Here is a 23503-nt window from a genome sequence, read left to right as displayed (position 1 = left end):
CTTGCACCAAAAAGATTTTTTAACCGAAGTTTGATATGTATAAACTTGTCAAAATGTTAAAATTTCTAATTGGTGCAAGCATGGTGCGGTGGTAAAAATTTAGAAAAACCATCAAATTTTCGGTATTTTTGCTTATTTTCCCAATTATGACGTCATTTGAACCTACCATTGTGACGTCATTGAACCTTTTTTAGTTAAAAAAAAACATTTTTTTAAATCATTTACTCATATTCTAATAATTTATGGAGAAAAATCTGCTCTGTTAGAATTTTTATTATCTTGTAAATCTGGGGCCATTTTAGGCCCTTAAAGCCCCTACTCCTTTCGTATAATTGTAATTTTTTTTTCAATCGGTCAGTGTTGTTGTGAAAATATGGCAGGTAACTAAAGTTCACGTTTTGAAGCCGAAGTTTAACGATTGTCACCTGTTTGTCAACAATTGACGAAAAATAAACAAAAAAGCATGGAAATTGAGCACGTGTTTAACATATAAATTCAGATAATAGTTTATTTTAAGGACATCCATGCGTATTGTGGTCTACGGATTTTTACGAGATGGGTCACACTGAGGTCACATTGCATACGGAAAATATGTCGGGGGAATTGCTTGCTGGAAGGAAGCTATTCAAATAAAGTAAACTTCTTCTAAATATGAATAAATTAAAGAATTTTCTTCAGAAAAAAGTATATGTACATAAGTTTTATAATGAAAACTATCCATTGAGTTATAAAAATCATATGCATTATTTTTTTTTGATTTGAGGTTTCTTATGACTTTAAACTAGTCCAAAAGTTATATATAGAATTTTTAAAGTCATAAGAAAAAAAAAACCGTTGCTGCCTAAGGAGAGGGAGGGGATTTTTTTTTTTTAGGTTCAAATTAGAAATGATTTTCTATGTGAGGTGATAAGACGTCATGCTGCTGAAAAAGGTTTTTAAGAATGAAAATAGGCAGGGGATACTATCAGAAATATATAAGGTCACGACAGTTAATTTTCCAAGTTGCTCTTCAACTTCATACTTTATTTGGACTTTTTGACTTTATTTTATTCGAGCGTCACTGATGAGTCAATTGAAGACGAAACGCGCGTCTAGCGTACATACTAAATTTAATCCTGGTATCTATGATCAGTTTATTTACCGCAATTTTTGACATTTTTTTTATCAATTTTGTTTGTTTGTTTATCTCGCACATTGTTGACAATTACGATCCCCTTCCCTTTCATGAATGTGACCTACCGAATTGGACTATTTACCGGATTTGTAATCTCATAAGCAACACGACAGGTGCCACATGTGGAGCAGGATCTGCTTCCCCTTCCGGAGCACCTGAGATCACACCTAGTTTTTGGGTTCGTGTTGTTTATTCTTAAGTTTTTCTATGTTGTTTCATGTGTGCTATTGTTTTTCTGTTTGTCTTTTTCATTTTTAGCCGTGGCGTTGTCAGTTTGTTTCAGATTTATGAGTTTGACTGTCCCTCTTTTCTTTTACGACTGTAGATGCTATATACGTTGTTTATTGGCGATAGTCTGTGGGATAAATTGTCTCTTATTTTTATTGGCAAACGGTAATTTGTCTTTGATTAAACATTTTCCAATAGGCCTGACGTTTGCTACATTTCTACACCTGGTGGCTTGTCGGGGAAGAGATCGGGCAAAAAAGATAAGGACCCCCATGTAGAACACAGTCACTATTTTTTGCCGTATAAAGATGGAATCATCGACAAAAAAAACCCGATTATATATAATTGTTAATCTAATTTACTAGGCTTATCTACCTCGAATTATGTGCTGTCTAATATCATAAGGCATGTATAGAATTCTATTCTTGGGAGACATAATGTAGTTCAACAACTTTTGAAGATTTAAATTAAATGTGATAGGCTTATTAGGACAAAGTACATGAAAAAATAGACATTAAGAGGAAAGAACAATTTCATTTCTGTCTTTCGTACCCTCAATAAATAAGCTGCATTCTAAATTTTTACCTGAAATCTTCTTTTCGGATTCTATATCTAGTTACTGACGTTAATATCATTTTAGTAACGTGTTGTAGTTTTTTTTTATTTGTCTGTATATATTTAACCTTTGCTGTTCAGTTTTTATTTTTGTATTATCCTGCTGGCGTGTCTCGGTATTTATTTATCCCGTTTTTGTGTTGTGGTAATTTTTTGTAATCCCGTCTTCCCATTGTTCTTTGTCTATAAAAGAAAACTGCTTCTTTTTCTGTTTCCTCTCCTAAAACCGTGGTTGTGATTTAAACATATTCAGCTGCTCTGACAAGTTACTTACAGACGGACTATAATAGCTGATGTTACCGATGAAGCTAACGTGACGTCTGATTCCGGGGGAAAAAATCTAAAAATTCGTGGATAAATCTAAGTCTTGATTTCACGGATGTGCCCGAATTGATTTTTTTATTTAACGATGTATGAATGCTTTATAATTTTTTATGATAAATCGAGAACAACTTTATTCCAATAATTGATTTTTTTACTTTGTCCTGCACAACCTTGGATAACAGGATGTGTTGTATCAATTATATCCTTTTACAAGGCTGCACTTGAAAAAAAAATGAACATAATAATCCGTGTTTTCCCTTCGGCACCTTTCTTTGCGGCGCCTTACATTTTCCCTTTCCTCGTATATATATATTGGATACTTTATAAATGTTTATGAGGTGAACTCGTTGTTGAGTTGTTATTTCTTAATCTTTTGCAGATTTCTTGGCTTGTCATTGGAATTAAAAGTGTGAATTCAGTGGTAAAATAATGTTGGAGGTAATCAGATGAAGATCTTTGTTCCTGGTGGCTGTAGTTATATCCACTTTGATGTATACGTCTAAATTATTTCCTGTGGTTTTCGCCAAAGGATTGCAAGATAGCATGTTCACAATTAACTTCTTTTAACTTCTTGCTTGCTATTGCTGTCTCATCTGCAATCGGCTTTGAAGTAGGAGAATGGGCATTGCCAAATTGAGAAATTTTTGCTAAATCCTACAAAGCAAATACAGTAACAGGCAAATGGAACATGCATTGTGTTTTTTCTTTCCGTGAGCTGAAGGCGAAACGCAATCTTAATTGAAAAAAAGGGTTGGGTTATGTGAGACTGACCTGTCTTTATGACACGTGAATAACGGATATAATGTGTTACTATTTATATTAAATCGGATGTTTTTTCACATGTAAAAGCATTGTTACTTTTAACATAAATTAAAAATTCTTCAATTGACGAAATTATTTATTTAGTCCTTCATTTATATTAGGATGAAGAAAAATGCCAAGTTGAAAATAATTTAAATGGTATATATAGTTCCGAATATACCTTTCAAGCAGACAAGAGAAATGCATCTTTGTCTTTCAGACAACAAATGGTTTCTCTGGAACATCAATATACCATATACAGCACATATTTGAGCTAAAGCTGAGGACGATATCTTCCCCGTTGCAGATACTAGTACCTTTAACAAAATTGGTGCTCTGTGAATAGATGAAATATTGCTTTTAGCTTTTGTATTTTGCGCCATCGCTTTACATCAGATGCCAGTTTGGGCCAGAAGACACAAGACTGACCTTTGACCAACCTTTGAAGCAATCATCTTCATCTCCCTGGTTTTCACCTATCTGGTTTTCATTTCCTTGGGTTTCACCTCTCTGGTTTTCATCTCCCTGGGTTTCACCTCTCTGGTTTCATCTGCCTGGGTTTCACCTTTCTGGTTTTCATCTGCCTGGGTTTCACCTGTCTGAGTTTCATCTGCCTGGGTTTCACCTGTCTGAGTTTCATCTGCCTGGGTTTCATCTGCCTGGGTTTCACCTCTCTGGTTTTCATCTGCCTGGGTTTCACCTGTCTGAGTTTCATCTGCCTGGGTTTCACCTGTCTTGAGTTTCATCTGCCTAGGTTTCACCTCTCTGGTTTTCATCTCCCTGGTATTCGTAACCCTTTATTTCATCTCCCTCGCTTTCTTTGCATTTCATTGCATTTCAATATCAATATGCGTTTGATGAGCTGAATATGTCAGAAATGAACAAACACATCCTTTTTCTGTACATGAGAACAGTTCACAGTTCATGTGTGTTTGAAGAAGATGGAATGTCTCTTGCTTTGAGATGCAACAAGTATTTGTCTTCGTTTTTTAGTTCAATAACATTGAAAGTTGATGAAAGTTGTAATAAATCAGCAAAACATTTTTCAGATCTTTTCCTGCGCCTGTTATGTATGCATTGAATCATTTTTATTATTTATTAAACAGTTGACGCATATTCAGATCTACTTAACATTATTTAAGGCACTTGTATTAGTTTCAATATTGACCACTGCTACCTGGCAACTAGCTACACAAGCTCATTCGTCTATAGCAAAGTTCATGTATGTTGCTCTTGTTACGTTATGTCCATTTCCTACAATCACTTTCATTTTTCTTCTCATGTGAGCAATTTCCCGGGCATACAAACAATGCCGTATTTGGCCAAAACCTTTACAACTTTTGATCTTCAGTGCTGTACAACTTTCGATCTTTTATATCTGGGCGTCACTGGTGAGTCTTGTGTGGACAAGACGCGTTTTTGGCGTATTGAATTTTAAACCTGATGCTTTTTGTTATATATTAATCATGTTTTTCTTTGTCTAATTTGTTCTATTTATTTGTATTGTAGTCCTGTAATATTATGTTGTCATTTCAATGTTATATTTAACTTTGCCATTAAAGTGCGAGGTTTGGCATGCAATAAAACCAGGTTCAACCCACCACTTTTATTCCCCTTTAAAAGTGTCCTGTACCAAGTCAGGAAGATGACCCTTGTTATAATATTGTTCGTTTCTGTGTGTGTTACATTTTAACGTTGAGTCGTTTGTGTTTTCTCTTATTTTTGAGATAAGACGTGGCACGGTACTTGTCTATCCCAAATTCATGTATTTGGTTTTGATGTTATATTTGTTAATCTCGTGGTGTTTTGTCTGTTGCTTGGTCCGTTTCTGTGTGTGTGTTGCGTTCCGGTGTTGTGTCGTTGTTCTCCTCTTATATTTAATACGTTTTCCTCGGTTTTAGTTTGTTACCCCGATTTTGATTTTGTCCATGGATTTATGAGTTTAGCGGTATACTACTGTTGACTTTATTTGGCATCGCAATAAGATTTGCCTGATTGAGCCTCGCTATAGTCGTATCTTTTTATTGCAAATCCTGCAACTATATGAAATTAGACAGAATATCTATTGAAACAGAGTATAATGCATTTACAGTTTTCGATAATAATTTCAGGTTATTGTTTTTGAAAAGGTTTACAAGAGAGCCATCAGATCCGCAAGAAACGATCATTTTTTTCTTGCTTACATGTTTACATGGAAGATAAATTATCATTCCTCATTTTTCGGACCAATAAGAAAGACATACTAAATATCTGACATGTCTCGCCTTCTTTACCAACAATTGGTTTCATGTACTAGTTGATAATCGTTTATAAAGCTTTACTATAAGTTTCAAATAAACTTAACTTGATGAAAGAAAATGAGGTCCTGGTTACATAAACCAAACGAGAAATACATGTACACCTTGAAATTATTCAATACACCAAATACAATTGACCTATTGCTGATAGAATCTAGAATATGGACATTACCACGAAAACTAAACCAAACAAACAAACAACAAACAAATATTTTATCACGGCGCCCAAAATGAGCAGAATAATTACAATATAATTTTCAAACATAATGTAAAGTAAATTAAAAATAGGTTAAACAAAGTACATAATATGATTGATTTTAAACCTGGTTTACTTATCCACAAAATTAGGTCGAGGTCAAATGAAAACCTTTTTGCGGGCATGAGGATCTTGTAAGGTACGCACAAACTAAATACAGTTATCCTAATACTTATATAATAATGAAGACAATTAACATTACGACAAATCTTTACTTATTTTGCAAGTAGTCACTGAACTATGGAAATGATATCAAGAACAATGGACATATGTCAAACCGAAACTTTGTTACGTAATGCTTCTGTATACAAACCATGAGGCATCCAGGTCTTCCACCTTCTAAAGTATGAGGCTTTCAAGTCAAAACCTTACGCTGCAGCCACCGGATCGCTATTCCATGTCGAGCTTTCTACGACAGTAGTCCCGAGCTCGAAAAAAAACCGGTATACCTGTTCGACTACTTGTTTAATTTTACGGAGATCCAGAGATTTCCACAGTGGTAGCATCCTGCTTTGTCTGAGCGTAGAAAATTCCTGCGTAAGAGCTATGTAGATTTGACCATTCGGCCCCAGTGGTTAGTTACTCTGTCGTTTAGGCGTGGATTTAACAAACACAATGAAAATTCAAAAATAAGAAAGCAATGAATGAGATTGTAAATAGTTATCAAAGGTACAAGGATTATAATTTAGTTCAACAGACGCGTGTTTCATCTTCATAAGACTCACCAGTGACGGTCATGTCAAAGTTAATGAACATTAAGGATTCAAAATTTCAAAAAGTTGTGACAAATACGGCTTTTTATTAGCCTTTTTTTTGCTTCTTTGTTAAATATTTTTGTGCTTCTTTGTTAAATATTGTTTGTTTTTATTGTTATTAGGTTAATGGTGGTACTTTTACTTCCTGTCATTATTGCGAGGTTTGGCATGCCATAAAACCAGGTTCAACCCACCACTTTTATTCCCCTTTAAAAGTGTCCTGTACCAAGTCAGGAAGATGGCCATTGTTATAATATTGTTCGTTTCTGTGTGTGTGTTGCATTTTAACGTTGAGTCGTTTGTGTTTTCTCTTATTTTTGAGATAAGACGTGGCACGGTACTTGTCTATCCCAATTTCATTTATTTGGTTTTGATGTTATATTTGTTATTCTCGTGGTGTTTTGTCTGTTGCTTGGTCCGTTTCTGTGTGCTGTTGCGTTTCGGTGTTGTGTCGTTGTTCTCCTCTTATATTTAATGCGTTTCCCTCGGTTTTAGTTTGTTACCCCGATTTTGTTTTTTGTCCATGGATTTATGAGTGCCTTTATTAATGATATTCTCGTATCCTTGTTTTTCATTTTGGTTAATGTGCTTTGGCTATTTGCCTTTTGGTGGCACTTCGAAATCTTGTTTTGTTTGCTTTCATATTTGCTATGTGCTGTCTCTATATGCCTTATGGTTTTTTTTTATTACATATATAACGTGACTCTGTACTTATACATCCCGTTGCTTGGTTGTATACTATTTTGTGCTTCTTTGTTACATGTGTATGTTGTATAAGTGATTAAGATTATAATATAATGTTTACTGGTGCATTTTTGACATTTCATTTATTATGGCTGTTTGGTTAATTTTGTTCACGCATCGTTGTCTTAATAAAAAATGATGCAACTGTCATACAAGTGTTAGGTTTTGCAAGCAATAGAACCAGGTTAAATCCACCAGTTTCTACTTAAGAAAATGCCTGTAAGAGATTCATTCAGTTGATTTGTTTGAGTTTTTAATGTTTAGATCATGGACTTTCTGTTTTGAATTTTCTTTAAGTTTTCTTTGAGTCAAGTAATTTTGTAATTAACTTTTTTCTGGTATCTGAGAAATTGGTGTTTTTTATTTTATTTCATTGGCGACTGATTTTGTCGATGCAAGCTTATTTTCTATTGCATTGTTTGTTTTTTTGTGACAAGTTGAACCTTTTTTTTCATACCCCAATTTTTTTTCTTTCTCTTGAAAGATGGATGCATGACCCTATTTATTACTACTACTTTTAACACAGATAGTGACTTTCTGATCCAACAGGCACCAATTTTCAGTTAAACATGGAAAATGCTCGACCCATCAACCCACACTGCTCTCTCTGGATATATATTCTTTGAGTGGTTAGGATGTGCGCAACCTGCCATTTTCCGCCTACAAATTCTTAAGCCACAACTCCAACTCCCAAGTTTTAAATCGCTGCAACTTTCTTAATAATGCTTGAAAATTAATAAAAGTTGAAGTTTTGGATAGTTAACAGGTTACTCTCTCAAATTAATGCAATGTTAGTATTATGCAACAAGTATGTGACCAATTATAATGTTAACTGTGTCTTAAATATTATTTACCAAATTTCCGCTTTCAAATGAAATTAGCTTCTGCATATTCCCTAGAGGGTTGACTTTATTATATGTTGTTCCTATGGCCATTATCTATAAAAATGTGTCTCAGATTTCAGATAGAATGTATAGAACAAATTTTACACCTAATCAAATATTTATTCTTTTATGTGTTTTTTTATAGGATGTTTACACTAATTGAGATTTATAAGAGAATGGAATACCATAAGGACAATTTGAGACACTTTTTAGGGCCAAGTGAGCTTTTCCCATCACTTGGCGTCCGGCGTCCGTCGTCGTCGTCCGTCGTCGTTAGCTTTTAGAAAAATCTTCTCCTCTGAAACTACTGGGCCAAATTAATCCAAACTTGGCCACAATCATTATTGGGGTATCTAGTTTAAAAAATGTGTGGCGTGAATCGGTCAACCAACCAAGATGGCCGCCATGGCTAAAAATAGAACATAGGGGTAAAATGCAGTTTTTGGCTTATAACTCAAAAACCAAAACATTTAGAGCAAATCTGACAGGGGTTTAATTGTTTATCAGGTCAAGATCTATCTGCCCTGATATTTTCAGACGAATCGGACAACCCTTTGTTGGGTTGCTGCCCCTGAATTGGAAATTTTAAGGAACTTTTGCTGTTTTTTGTTATTATCTTGAATATTGTTATAGATAGAGATAAACTGTAAACATCAATAATGTTCAGCAAAGTAGGATTGACAAATAAGTCAACATAACCAAAATGATCAATTGACCCCCTAAGGAGTAATTGTCCTTTAAAGTCAATTTTTAACACTTTTCATAAAATTGGTAAATTTTTATTAACATTTTCCACTGAAACTACTGGGCCAAGTTCATTATAGATAGAGATAATTGTAAGCAGCAAGACAGTTTATTACAGTAATATTTACAAACACATCACCATCACCAAAACACAATTTTGTCATGAATCCAATGCTTCCTTTGTTTAATATTCACATAAACCAAGGTGAGCGACACAGGCTCTTAAGAGCCTCTAGTTTGAAGCCCATGATGTCTTTATTAAGATTTCGTTAAAGTTTTCTGTATTGTTTAAAAGATGATAGAGCTAAATTCATTCAAGTGAACGGACCCAGATTTTGTCACTAATGAAATAATAATTGATTACATCAAAATTGTTTATCATGTCAAGATCTATCTGCCCTGAAATTTTAAGATAAATCCGACAACCCGTTGTTGGGTTGCTGCCTCTGAATTGGTAATTTTAAGGATTTTTTTGGTTTTTGGTTATTATCTTGAATATAATTATAGATAGAGATGAACTGTAAACAGCAATAATGTTCAGCAAAGTAAATTATACAAATAAGTCAACATGAAATAAATGGTCAGTTGATCCCTGTAGGAGTAATGACCTTTTATTTTTAACCATTTTTCGTAAATCTTGGTAAAATTAAAAAAAAAAATCTTTTCTGAAACTACTGGGCCAAATTATTTCAAACTTAACCACAATCATCATTGGGGTATCTAGTTAAAAAACGTGTGTCGTGAACCGGCCAACCAACCAAGATGGCCTCCATGGCTAAAAATAGAACATAGGGATAAAAATGTAGTTTGAGGCTTATAACTCAAAAACCAAAGCAATTAGAGCAAATTTGACATGGGTTAAATTGTTTATCAGGTCAAGATCTATCAGCCCTGACATTTTAAGATTACTAGGACAACCCGTTGTTGGGTTACTGCCCCTGAATTGGTGATTATAGGGAAATTTTGCTGTTTTTGGTTATTATCTTGAATATTATTATAGATAGAGATAATCTGTAAACAGCAATAATGTTCAGCAAAGTAAGATTTACAATTAAGTCAACAATACCAAAATCGTCAGTTGACCCCTTTAGGAGTTTTTGCCCTTTATAGTCAATTTTTAACCATTTTTTTGTAAATCTTAGTAATCTTTTCAAAATTCTTCTCTGAAACTTCTGGGCCAATAGTTATCAAAAGTACCAGGATTATAATTGCATACGCCAGACGCGCGTTTCGTCTACATAAGACTCATCAGTGACGCTCAGATCAAAATAGTTTTAAAGCCAAATCAATTCATAGTTGAAGAGCATTGAGGATCCAAAATTCCAAAAAGTTGTGCCAAATACGGCTACGGTAATCTACTCCAAATTATTCCAAACTTGGCAACAATCATCTTTGGGGTATCTAGTTTAAAAAACTAATGACCAACATGGTTAATTGACCCCCTATAAAGGAGTCCTTTCATATTAATTTTTTAACAATTTTTTGTAATCTTCTTTCAAACTACGAAGATAAATTTAACCAAACTTGGTAACAATCATCATTGTGGTATCTAATTAAATATTGTGTCCAATGACCGGCGCGGCCAACTAAAATGGATGCCATGGCTAAAAAAAAAACACGGCGGTATAATGCATTTTTGGCTTTTATCTCTGAAACTTCAATATTTATAGCAAATTTGACAAGAGGTAAACATGTTCAACAGGGTTAGATCTATTTGTCTTGATATTTTCAGATAATCAGACAACCAGTTGTTTGGTTGTTGCCCCGGATTGGGTAATTTTAAGGAGGAAATTTTGCAGTTTTTGGTTATCTTCAATATGATTAAAAATATATCTTGAGTATTATAAAAAATAGAGACAGACTGTAAACAGCAATTATGTTCACTAAAGTAGGATTTACAAATAAGTCAACAGGACCAAAATGGTCAAATGATCCATAAGGAGTTAGTGCCCTTTAAAGTAAATTGTTAAATAATTTTTTGGTAAATTTTTGTAGTCTTTTACAAAAGTCTTCTCTGAAACAACTGAGACACATTTAACCATACTTGGCCGCAATCATTATTAGGGTACCTAGTTTAATAAATGTGTCCAATGACCCTTCCAGCCAACAATCATGTCAGACATGGCTGAAAATAGAACATCTGGGCTTATATCTCTGAAACTAAAGCAAAAGAATAATGTTGGCATCATTTCATACATCAATTGTAAATACAAATATCAGGTAAGCGACACGGGCTCAATATTGACTTCACACGAAAATCTATGTTACACGGGACGATTTAAACTTCGTAATTTTTAATATAACATTCATCAGCAGTAAATGACCATCAAAGGTACCAGGATTATGATTTAATACGCCAGACGCGCGCTTCGTCTACGTAAGACCCATCAGTGACGCGCAGATCAAAATAGTCGTATGTAGCCAAACAAGTACAAAGTTGAAGAGCATTGAGGACCCGAAATTCTAAAGGCTTGTCTTCTTTTTCAAATTATGGATTCTCATCTTACTACAATGTATTTTCAAACTTGTCGCAAAGGAAAACAACGTCACTTTTATACATATATATCAAGGGTGGATTAAAAGGGGTGTGTGGTGCTGGGGTCACCCATTTTGTGTGGAAAATTTGATTTAATATATGGGAAATCACTCAGGTATGACTGGAGCCCCCCTTTTTTTTTACAAAAAGTTCTGTGTCCGCCATTGTTTATAAATGAATATATATTAATATGCAGGCCTCATGGAAGCTCGCTTTTCACGTTTTGGAATTTTGGTCAGATTTTCGGAATCCTCTGGTTTTCTCCATTTGCATTCTGTAACAGATTTTGCCTGGTGACCCCCATTTATCATGTTTATCTTTTTTTTGATGTTGTCTATTTTAAGTCTTGTACAATTATAATTATTTTTTAACAGTTTTGAGGACTTAAACTTGTCAGTGGTAAAGCTATGAAAAGTCAAGAGAGTATATATTCCCGCCAAATTTGCAATGGCTAATATCTCGAAAACAAGCACGGTGACCTAAAAATGTGTTGTTTTGTTTTTTGATTCCTTTATTAATCCCCCATCACTTTATATTAGTGATTTGAAAAGATAAATTTTTTGAGACTGAGAAGCGAACTCCCTTATGTCCTTTATTTACTCCTGATCTGAAACGCGTTTGGTTTTCAATTGTTGTAATTCCCAGTCACGACAAATCTGCATCTGTTACATTTGTAAGTCGCGAAATGTTGCCAAATTGTTATCTTTACTTTCAACAAAGATGTTTATCAAGTCACTTAAATTGATTTTTATCAGCACTGCTTCGACTGTGTCTAAATTAGTTAGCGTCGACGCCATCTTAAGTTATAAATATTTAAACATCGGATCGGAATCAGTTTTGATGTGGTCTAATTGTCCATTGACCATACCAACTGTAGCGCCGACAGTTTATCAAGTTTACCAATTTCAAAGCAATGAATGAAAAACTGTTGTAAAATATATTCCGTTTATTATAACATAAATAAATGTGAAATGTACTGCAATTTACAATTAATAGTATTTAAATATTCTCTACGTATTCAATTACCTATAACATAACTAATCTGTGAAGTTTCTGAAGTTCGTTTCTGAACAGCTGATCCTTGGCAATCCAAATTTGGAACTGTCGAATACACAAAAATAGATATTCCCTTCTTTCGGTTAACGGTTACGATGTAAAAATTAACGCTGTGTAGCAAAAGGCTACAATCATGAAAGATTATCGTTATAAATGAATGTTTAAAAGGTAATTCCATACAACTTTAACATATATAAATGATTTGTAATGCAGTTCCTATGAAAATTACTCCGCATAACATCTATGTCGCGAATGACAACCTAAAATCTGCTACGAACTCCCGGTAAAATCATTACCAAAATATTGCGGAAATTATGAAATATAAAAATGAACTACACAAACTATTTGCATTAAACAACGTAATAACTTCTATCACGAAAGTAAATTCAGTTAAATAGCTTTGGCACAACACTAACGATAAAAGCACATCACATAATTACATACAATTTTGACACTATATAATGAAGTAAGTCGAGCCACATAATATAATTATAAGATCACATAATATAAAGATGTTTAATTTAAACATATTTATTTATAGTGGATTGGGAAACAAGTTTTGCAACTTATATTAATCCCTTTCCACTTTGCGGGTGCGAGTGCTGCCTTGTAGCGGCATTAGCCTACTCTTTTTCGAAATCTACAAGGGTGTCTTTAACGTGCAAGAGATGTGGCTCTCTCTTAACACGGGCCAGCCATTTATCGTCCCCGTCCGACGGACTATCATCGTTTCCTCAAGACCATACTTGCAAATGGTGTCAAGGGAGAGCCGAAAATTGGGTTCCTGAAATTTTCATCCCAAACGGGAATCGAACCAGGAACCTTTGTGTTAGTAGTCCGATGCACTAACCACTACACCACGTTTCATATACCATAAGGAAAAACGCACATTTGCACATCATATAAAGTCATTTGTGTATAATATAAGGACAAAATCACAGCATATAAGGATGTTTGCTTATCATATAAGCATATCTACACACTATATAAGTACATTGAAGTAAGATGCAGTAAATCGAACCACATGATATAATGATAAAATTACATCATATAAAGATGTTTGAACATGATAAAAAGGAGAACGCACATAATATACAGACATTTTAACACCATATTCTGTCATTTGTACATAAAATAAGGACAAAACCACAGCATACAAGTAATCATGCACATCATATAAGCATATATGTATATCATATAATAATACATGCACGTCATCAAAGTAAATTTTCGTACCATATAAGTATATATGCACATCATATTAGGATATTTACACATCATATAATGTCAGCTGGACACCATATACAGGTATGTTCACATCACATAATGTCAGCTGGACACCATATAAAGGTATGTTCACATCATATTATGTGAGCTGGACACCATATAAAGGTATGTGCACATCACATAATGTCAGCTGGACACCATATAAAGGTATGTTCACATCATATAATGTCAGTGCACAATATAAAGGTATTTTCACATCATATAATGTCAGCTGGACACCATATAAAGGTATGTTCACATTACAAAATGTCATCTGGACACCATATAAAGGTATGTTCACATCATATATAGGCAAATTGACATAATTAGACAGTTTTGGCATTCCATATCATATATACAGGAGTGTGCTTCTAACGTAGATAGTTTTCAAAGATACCAGTATTTTAAATTTAGTACGCCAGACGTGCGTTTAGTCGACATAAGACTCACCAGTGACGCTCAGAACAAAATAGTTGTAAAGCCAAACAGGTACAGAGTTGAAGAGCATACAGGATCCAAAATTCCCCAAAATTGTGCCAAAAAAGTCTCAGGTAATCTACTCCTGAGATAAGTTTTTTTTTGTTTTTCGAAAACTTTAAAGATTTGTAACAGGATTTTTAAAAAATAACCATATAATTGATTTGCTGCTCCAACAAAATTATGATGAGGACACATTTAAAATGACACTCCTTAAATTTTATAGACACCATTACGAATTGGTTGATTCATAAGATGTGTCCTAGTCCAAACTAAATTTAGACATTTTTACCACGTTTTAAATTGGGGTTTGCCGTTACGTCGCTGTCGCATAATCGTTTAAGTACCGAACCTGACTTGTTTCCGGTTGTGACTTTTTGCTTCGTGTGAATTCGCACTGCCATAAGACGGGTCACGACATTTTTCCATCCAAATTTAGTTTTGTAATTTATTATATTTATAAGTCTTATTTTTTCTGTTCTATTAATCCCAAGTTCATTTATAGAATTTTTGTTTAGATAAACCTTATTAATTCTATGTGTTTGGTTTACAGTTGATTTCCTCGGTAAACATTAAAATACGTTGTTCTGCTGCTTTTTTTATGTGGTGATTTATGTTGTTTTACATATTTGTTTTAATTCTGTAGTTAGTCACCACCTTTTTTACGTCTAATCTTCTAATTACCAAACGTGACTTATTCCCGATTGTGACTGTTTTGCTGAATGTGAATTCGAATTACTTTAAGACGTGTTACTGTACTTGTCTATCCCAAATTCATGTATTTAGTTTAAATGTTAAATGTTATATTTGTAATTCTCATCGGATTTTGGCAAATGTGTTGACGTCTTTTTTATTATATTTATGTGTTATGGAAAGAAAAATTAATCACCGCTTCATTTATAATGCGTTTCCCTCGGTTTTAGTTTGTTACCCGATTTTGATTTTTGTCCATGGATGTAAGAGTTTTGAACAGCGGTATACTACTGTTGCCTTTATTTACGGTGTTAACATGTATAGCTGTTATAAAGTCATTTTTATAAATTTACTGTTTTCCTATTCTAGACAGATAACCATAGCCGTATTGGGCACAGCTTTTGGTTCCCAACGCTCTTTAACTTTGTACTTTTTTTGGCTTTTGATTTTTTTTTATCTGAGCGTCACTGATGAGTCGTATGTGTACTAAACGCGCCTGGTACTTTTTGATAGCTTTTATTTGCGAGTTTCTTTGTCCTGGATGATAACCAACTCATTTGTATTGTAGTCCTGTCATTAAAAACGGTAGGTTCGTCTAGCCACAAAACCAGGTTCTTTTTTTCGAAATATCCTCAACCAAGTCAGGAACATGGCAATTGTTATCGAGCTTGCTTCGTGTGTGTTGCATTGTCGTTTGTTTTCTCTACAGTTAGTGTTTCTGTGGTTCCGTTGTCGAAATGTACTTTATTGTTTTATTTCTTTGCGCAATTCTCCGTCCTGCATGTTATTGCATTGATATGTACGAGGTATGGCGAGCCAAAAAAAAAACCAGATTTAACTCGCCATTTTTTCTAAAATTGTCTTGTACCAAGTCGAGAAAATGGCCATTGTTATAATATTATTCGTTTCTGTGTGTGTTGCATTTAAGTGATGTTGTATCGTTGATGTATTTCCTTCAGGTTTAGTTTGTTACCCGGATTTGTTTTATCTTCAATCGATCTATGAATTTCGAAAAGCGGTATTCTTCAGTTGGTGTTAAATGCCCCTCCGAGTTATCAAATATTCTATTTTCTACATAAAAAAATTGGTACAACCAATAACAAAGGTACAGTCCTTTGCATTCAGTATACAAACGCTGCAAGTCATGTTGCAACCCGTCTATGTATAGCCTAAAGTTTTGGCGTTCAAAAATGATGATTTGGATGTATAAGTACGAAACCAAGTCAGCACGTCAATATATAAAACGAATTGCTATATAGTTGAGATGGTTTGGCTTGGTGAGATATCTAAATACATAGCCACTTTAGAATTTGGGTAGGTTACCAAATGCCTGATGTAGAATTCCATGTTCCCTACGGATAGATATGCAACAACATTAGAAAAGCCGGATGAAAGAGAGGAACACTGTCCCTATGTAATCTTCCCTCATATTTTTATTTGTTTAATGGGTTTGCCGTATTTGGCAAAACCTTTTCAATTTTTGATCTTCAGTGCTGTACAATTTTGTATTTTTTTCGTCACTGGTGAGTCTCGTGTGGACTAGACGCGTTTTTGGCGTATTGAATTTTAAACATGATGCTTTTTGTTATCTATTTATCATGCTTTTCTTTGTCTAATATGTTCTGCTTTTTATTTGTATTGTAGTCCTGTAATATCTTAAAAACCAGGTTCAACCCACCACTTTTATTCCCCTTTAAAAGTGTCCTGTACCAAGTCAGGAAGATGGCCATTGTTATAATATTGTTCGTTTCTGTGTGCGTGTTGCATTTTAACGTTGAGCCGTTTCTGTTTTCTCTTATTTTTGAGATAAGACGTGGCACGGTACTTGTCTATCCCATATTCATGTATTTGGTTTTGATGTTATATTTGTTATTCTCGTGGTGTATTGTCTGTTGCTTGGTCCGTTTCTGTGTGCTGTTGCGTTTCGGTGTTGTGTCGTTGTTCTCCTCTTATATTTAATGCGTTTCCCTCGGTTTTGGTTTGTTGCCCCGATTTTGTTTTTTGTCCATGGATTTATGAGTTTTGAACAGCGGTATACTACTGTTGCCTTTATTTTGAGCTTTTAATATTAAAATTGTGAATGGCACTTTCAACTTATAATTATTTTCTCGGAATTCAGTTCTTTTGTGATTTTACCTTTTTACGTTAGCACTACCTTTCAAAATGTATTTCTTAAATAAAGGTAGTTTTTAAATTAAACGTTTTGGATGAAGTAAGGGAATTGTGGACTGCCAATGGAAAATAAAAGTACTTCTTGGTGAAGCGATCTTTATCAAATAACGATTAATTTCATTTAAACAGCGTTAACACGTTTTTGTCCGATCAAGTTAAATTCGGGTTACTAGTGATAACTGATAACAAAATAAGAAATGTTTTAACAATAATTTATTTTTAAAACGATGTAAATAATAGCAAATTTTGGACGGTATATTTAAAAAAAATAAAAATTAATCACAAGTACAGAATTTACTGAGATCTTTGCAGTCAGTATTTCCACACTGAATATTACACCAGTTATCGAAATACGGATTTCCTCTCCACCCTGGTGAAATAGCTTTACATTTTCTACTAATTGGAATGGCTGTACTTGTTATATGTTGTACCGTATCCACCGGATGGGTTCTTGTAGGTTGTCGGATCGATGTATTTAAGATAGTGCTCAACGATGAGTATGTTGGTAAGACTGACTTTTCAATTGCTATGTCGGAACATCCATAATATTCTTCTTCTGAACCTCCAGGACTGTTTGCTATAGAAATAAAAATAAATATTTTAGCATTGCACTACATTTTAAAATTCCACTCTACTTCGATGTATTACTCGTTTATTTTCAACAGCTGTGATAATCACGAAGTCATTAAAAGAGGGACGAAAGATACCAGAGGGACAGTCAAACTCATAAATCGAAAAGAAACTGACAACGCCTGACCAAAAAAGATAAAGACGAACACATGACACAACATAGAAAACTAAAGGATAAGCAACACGAACCCCATTAAATCATGAAATTTAGTTACATATAGTCCAGATTTGATGTGCAAGGACTTTTATAATGTGTCTAAGCTTCGCAGATCTAACATGTTACTTCGACCTAGTTAATTTAACAATTTTCGATTAACAAACGGCAAAAGTTGAGCACCAACATTTTAAAATTGATCTGTGTTTTGTAGTGATAAGTAAAGGGTATACGTTCCATAATATTTGGTTAAGACGAACTCAATTTAGAGACGTGAACTTATTTTGAACGTTATTTCGTAATGATTATACATACCGGTTCGCCATTTCCATTGAAGAACACACTGACTACAGACGAGGTCCTTGGGTAGTTGCAAATTCAACTCTTTTATCCCGGAATTTGCAGAAAACTTTGTCCTTTATGTGACAGAAAAAAATGCATATCATGTTAATGTATAGAACCCCATATTTGGTTAACTGTGTGAATCAGTGAACGTATTTACACTTTTGGTATTTAGCTGAATCTTGCCTCCGAATGACCTTAGATCTACTCCGAATCACCTTTTGACGTCAAACAACAATCACTTTTAAATTGTGACGTCAAATATTTTAAATTATGATGTCAAAGTTTACGGGAACCTGTGTAAATTTACGTAATGGCGGACAAATTTGCATACAAGTGTTGCTTAATATCCTTTAATATTACACATTTAGAAAGACCACGTACTAAATTGTAAGTACAATAGGCAGTTTCGACAAGGTTATGCTCAATACGGGAAAAGGGTGGAATATATAAAGGCTGCCACTTGTGAATAATTGCAAATGTGAAAGGGACCAACAGCTTACCTTGTAACGGGTAAAATACAGATCCCTTATGATCCTTTAAAGAGACAAACGTTTACAGTGCAAACACATTAAAAGGCATTTTTAGGACAGTAGTGTTTATCTTAAGGATGTATTCTTCTGACGTTTCAGTCTCGTCCAGTCTCATTGAAATCTCGTTCGGGAATTTTGTCTATAACATGTGATACAAGTGGAAAATATGAATAAATTAAAAAAATGTTATAATCAAACTCAACTCTGTGAAAAAATTGGATATTTCCAATGAGTAATTTTTGAGTAATCAATTTTTCAAATTTTATTACCAATCAAGTCAGTCTTTTTAGCCAAAATTTTGAGAAAATGGGTGAGGGATACAAAAAATGGTTTTACCAGAAGCATGTACATCCAACATCTCTTTTTTCTTTTCAAATTTCTTAGATATGTATTTTTTCAATCATTTATAACAAAAAAGTTAAAAAAAATATGCAATTTGTACTTAAAACGGAGAAAAATCACAAATTTACAAAATTGAAAACATGATAAATTTGGCACAAAAAAGCATCAAAATATGATAAAACTTTCTTATATTAACACCTACCTATAGTTTTGGTAATTCAAATTTATTCAGATTGGTCCCCTTTATCTTTATTGTAAGTATGACAAAAAGTTTAATTGTGGAAATGTGATTTTTTTTACGATTATAGCCCAAAAATAGGTAAAAACCGGTGAAAAATGGGAAAATCATCAAAATTGGGTACTTTGAAAGGGCCGTAGCAAAAAAAGAAGTGCACCACCATATGATTTTTTCTTCACCAATTATTTTTTTACAGTCATACGAACCCAAAACACAGGTTTAGAAAAAAAGTTTAATTCTAGAAAATTTTGGCTCCTCAGAGGTGTACATCCTTAAGAATGCTGTTTGTTTCCGCTTAAGGAAAACCTTATCTCAAATTATTTTGATTGATAATACCCGAAACAGATTTCCATTTTATATGACGGCGACTAGAGCTAATTTCTTCCTCACGTTTTTTAAATTTAAATATGATTGTTGTTTTTTTATTAGATATTCTTTAATTATATTTCATCTTGCATGTAATATATGTTGTTGAATAACTAAGTTCTTAGTTGAAACAACTATTTTATTCTTACCTAGTAAGACCGGTATCACTGGTTATTAGAAGATGTTTGTCAAGACAATCATGGGTTATCTTCTTTGAAATATTGTTATTAACACAAAGTCTGAACTCGTGCCAACCTAGATGATTAGCTGTTATCTGAATTTTGACGGGTATTTCTTGCCCAGATCTGTAAGTTCTTGCAATTATTCCCTTTGCATATATCCCGCCGGCCTCATTTGGGTATGGGCCTTGGTATGGGTCTCCACATACACCACATTTACCCCCATTCGATGCAAGATTCTAAAAAAAAATATATCAATTAAGTTTACACACTCTTTAATTTTTGTTACAACAAAGTACGTTACCATTTATACATACTATCACTGCTGAATACTTTAAATCGGATTTAAATATCTAGTTACTTGTCCACTGTTGTATGTTAATGGTCTTTTTTTTTCTTTCTTTCTGTGGGTTATTTATTGTTGGTCGGTTAACGTTCAGTGGCAATTTTTACATGTTCAGGATCCTTGGCTTACATTTCGATACTCTATATTATTGAAATGACGTTCGTTACTTATGTTAAAACTATAATACATTTAAGTGCAATGTTGGGATTTCAAAACAGACAAAATTAAGTTTAAACGATAAAGGTTGAGAATAATGAGGATTAGTCTTTTTTACTAGGTTTTACGGGTGTGTGAACGGGTTATCTGACTCGCAATTTAAAAAAAAAACGTCTTTCGGTATTTGTTTAGGTAGAAATAAAGCGACACCCGCGCTAACCGAATTACATCCATATAATGTTAAATATTTCCAGTTGATAATATGGTTGCTTTATTATGAATATTCTACAAGTTGAAGCTGTCCAACCGGGATAACATGGACAGATAGTTAAGAATTGATTGATCGATCGTTGTGAACCCTTACCCTAACATCGAATGTGCAACTTGAAAATTGTTAAAAGGCCTAATAATGTACGAAACTGTAGAGCATTGAGAAACAATTTTCGAAACGATTGTCCTTTTACAGCTAAGGTATTCTTTTTCGCAAGTAGACAATACAAAAAATTGAAAAAGATTTGTTAAACTTATAGCTATTAACATTTCAAATATAAATTGTGTCAATACTTGACCGATGATATTATCAGAAAAAATGTCACCGGCAGAGGTAGGTTGTTTTTAGGATAGTCCTCAAGTGTAGGAAATTAAAAAGTTGACGTTCGATTATCAAATAGGTAGAATTTGAAACAAAACGTAGATTGGTTTCTTGTTTATAATTAAATTGAATTACATACATGCATTATTGTAAAAGATTGATTGATTGACTGATAGGTAGATATAGGAAGATGTGGTGTGAGTACCAATGAGATAACTCTCCATCCAAGTAACAATTAATAAAAGTAAACCATTATAGGTCAAGGTACGGTCTTCAACAAAGATCTTTGTTACACACCGAACAGCAAGCTATAAAGGCCTCCAGATAATTACTAGTGTAAAACCATTCAAACGGGAAATTCAACAGTCTAGTTTATATATGAAAACAGAAAACACTTATGAACCAAATAAACCACTGAACATCAGATTCTTGACGTAAGACAGGTGCTAACAATTACAGCAGGATTAAACATTTTTATGGTACACTATAAAATATCAATTGGAATGACTCAACTCAATACAAAAAAAAACAACGTTTGTTTATAGTGTGGCGCATTTTAAACGCGAAAAATAATAGTTTGAAAATAACGGAATACTTAGTCTCCACCGAACAAGATGCCATAATAGCGATTTTTCTTTCTTTAAATTTAAACAATTATTTGTTTGTTGATAATACTCACCCATCGTCCGCCACAAAACAGACCATTGTCATTATAATTTGGTTCTACTATCGATTTAAATTCAGCTAAACGCCACAGTGATGATCTATTGGGAGGTTCAATCATGTATCCATGGCCAGCTACATTATGACGACTTATACATGCCAAAATAAAATAGAATACGTAGTTCATGCTTTAGTTGAAAATTAAAATTGCGCTTTAGTTATTCTCGATTGACTGATGTAACAACGTTAAACATCATGCACTTTATACTTTTGAACAAGGAAGATGACATATTAAAAATATTATCTTTTGGAAATTTTACTTTTGAAATAGGAGTAGCATCATATCAAATCCTCTTCAATATTTACTTAAACTATATTCCCTTGTCGTTCCTTTGTTGCTTGTTACATATGTACATCCGTTACCTTGTTTGTTGATTTTAATATTAAATTATCCTATTACTCACACTTTTTATATAACAACCTACATGGCTTAATAAACTGTGAAACTTTTAAACAGATGAATGTTAAGTGAAATATGGAATGTTACAATTTAATCACTGTTTAAACAAAAACAATCACTTTATAAATTGAAAATATGTAAAACGTAAAGGTTTATTCGAGTGGATGAGCCTGACCACCGTTACCTATTTCAAATTGTGATAACTTTTACATGGTTATCACTGAAAGTATTTGTGTAATTTTTATCCATATAATAAACATTAACTTTACATGTTAACGTTAGTATTCAATTTGATTCGTTTAATGACTTCAAACAACTTATTTATCTAATGTACAAATAGAAGATGATTCTTCTTCCAAACATTTACATAATTAAAATGATTCTTCCACCATCGGCCTTCGCCTTGCATCATGCTATATACATTTGAAAAAGCCTGTACCGAGTCAGGAATGACAGTTGCTTTCCATTCGTTTGATGAGATTTGTCATTTGATTCAATCGAATTTTCCTCAGAGTCTAGTATTTTTGTTATATTACTTTTTTCTTCTTGATGTTAGGACTTTACAACATTGCATATAAATTATGAAACCTAAATGATAAAATAAAAGTTTTTAGTAGTATTTAATTTACTTATCAACTATAATTAAGTACAAATAAATAGGAACATGAAGAGATAAGATTATGAACGTTTTTTCCATGGATCATGCAAGTATATGTTGCCACATTGCTGGTTATTTTTGCAGATATACTTCGCCAAAATAAATTCCTCCACATTAAAATTGTACATGCAAAGTTTTGAATCCGCCAAAATATTTTGCATACCTTACTCAATGAATATCGCGAAATTTGACACCCGCGAAAAAAACCCGCTATATTGTAATAAATTCATCATAGAACGTCAGACTTGCGTTTCGTGTAAAAAAATATAGCTAGGCCAAATAAATTAAGAAGTTAAACATGATAAATTAAAAGTGGAATCTGGAAGAGTACCAAAATAACTAGTTTTTGGTTAATACTTATCATTTTACCCTACTCAAATGTATGAAAAGATTTTTCTTATTTATATTTTTTTTTAAATATTTTGATGCACCATTTATGGGAATTATATTTTCTGATCTGTGCGTCCATTTGTTAGTTTATTCGTCCGTCTGTCCCGCTTCAGGTTAAAATTATTTGGTCAAGGAATTTTTGATAAAGTTGAAGTTAATCAACTTGAAACTTATTTCAAATGTTCTCTATGATATGAACTTTCTTATTTTAATGCCAAATAACAGTTTTGATCCCAATTTCACGGTCCACTGAATATATAAAACAATAGTGCAATATAAGCATTGGTGTTCTATGGATACATTCTTGTTTCTACGAATATGGTTGATCGGCATGAAGTTACGTGTGTTCTGTTGATCAACTCTCAGATCTGTTCATTGTGTCTTTTTGTGTCGGGATGTATAAGTACCCGGCAACGTCCACTTGTATTTTTT

General features: G+C 33.4%; 1 protein-coding gene across 1 annotated transcript; it reads right to left on the bottom strand.

Moving 5' to 3' along the window:
- Positions 1-17276: 17276 nt before the first annotated feature.
- LOC134719559 (uncharacterized) lies at positions 17277-21809 on the bottom strand. Its single transcript, XM_063582552.1, has 4 exons — positions 21580-21809; positions 19777-20045; positions 18122-18222; positions 17277-17599 (listed from the first exon to the last, which is right to left on the bottom strand). Exons 1-4 carry the CDS (start codon positions 21748-21750, stop codon positions 17298-17300), a joined length of 843 nt encoding a protein of 280 aa, XP_063438622.1. The 5' UTR covers positions 21751-21809; the 3' UTR covers positions 17277-17297.
- Positions 21810-23503: the final 1694 nt, after the last annotated feature.

The sequence above is a fragment of the Mytilus trossulus genome, chromosome 5 (assembly GCF_036588685.1).
Source record: "Mytilus trossulus isolate FHL-02 chromosome 5, PNRI_Mtr1.1.1.hap1, whole genome shotgun sequence".
Taxonomy (NCBI): Eukaryota; Metazoa; Mollusca; class Bivalvia; order Mytilida; family Mytilidae; genus Mytilus; species Mytilus trossulus.
The sequence above is the reverse complement of the archived record's forward strand: the minus strand, read 5'-3'. Positions and strand labels throughout refer to the sequence as shown.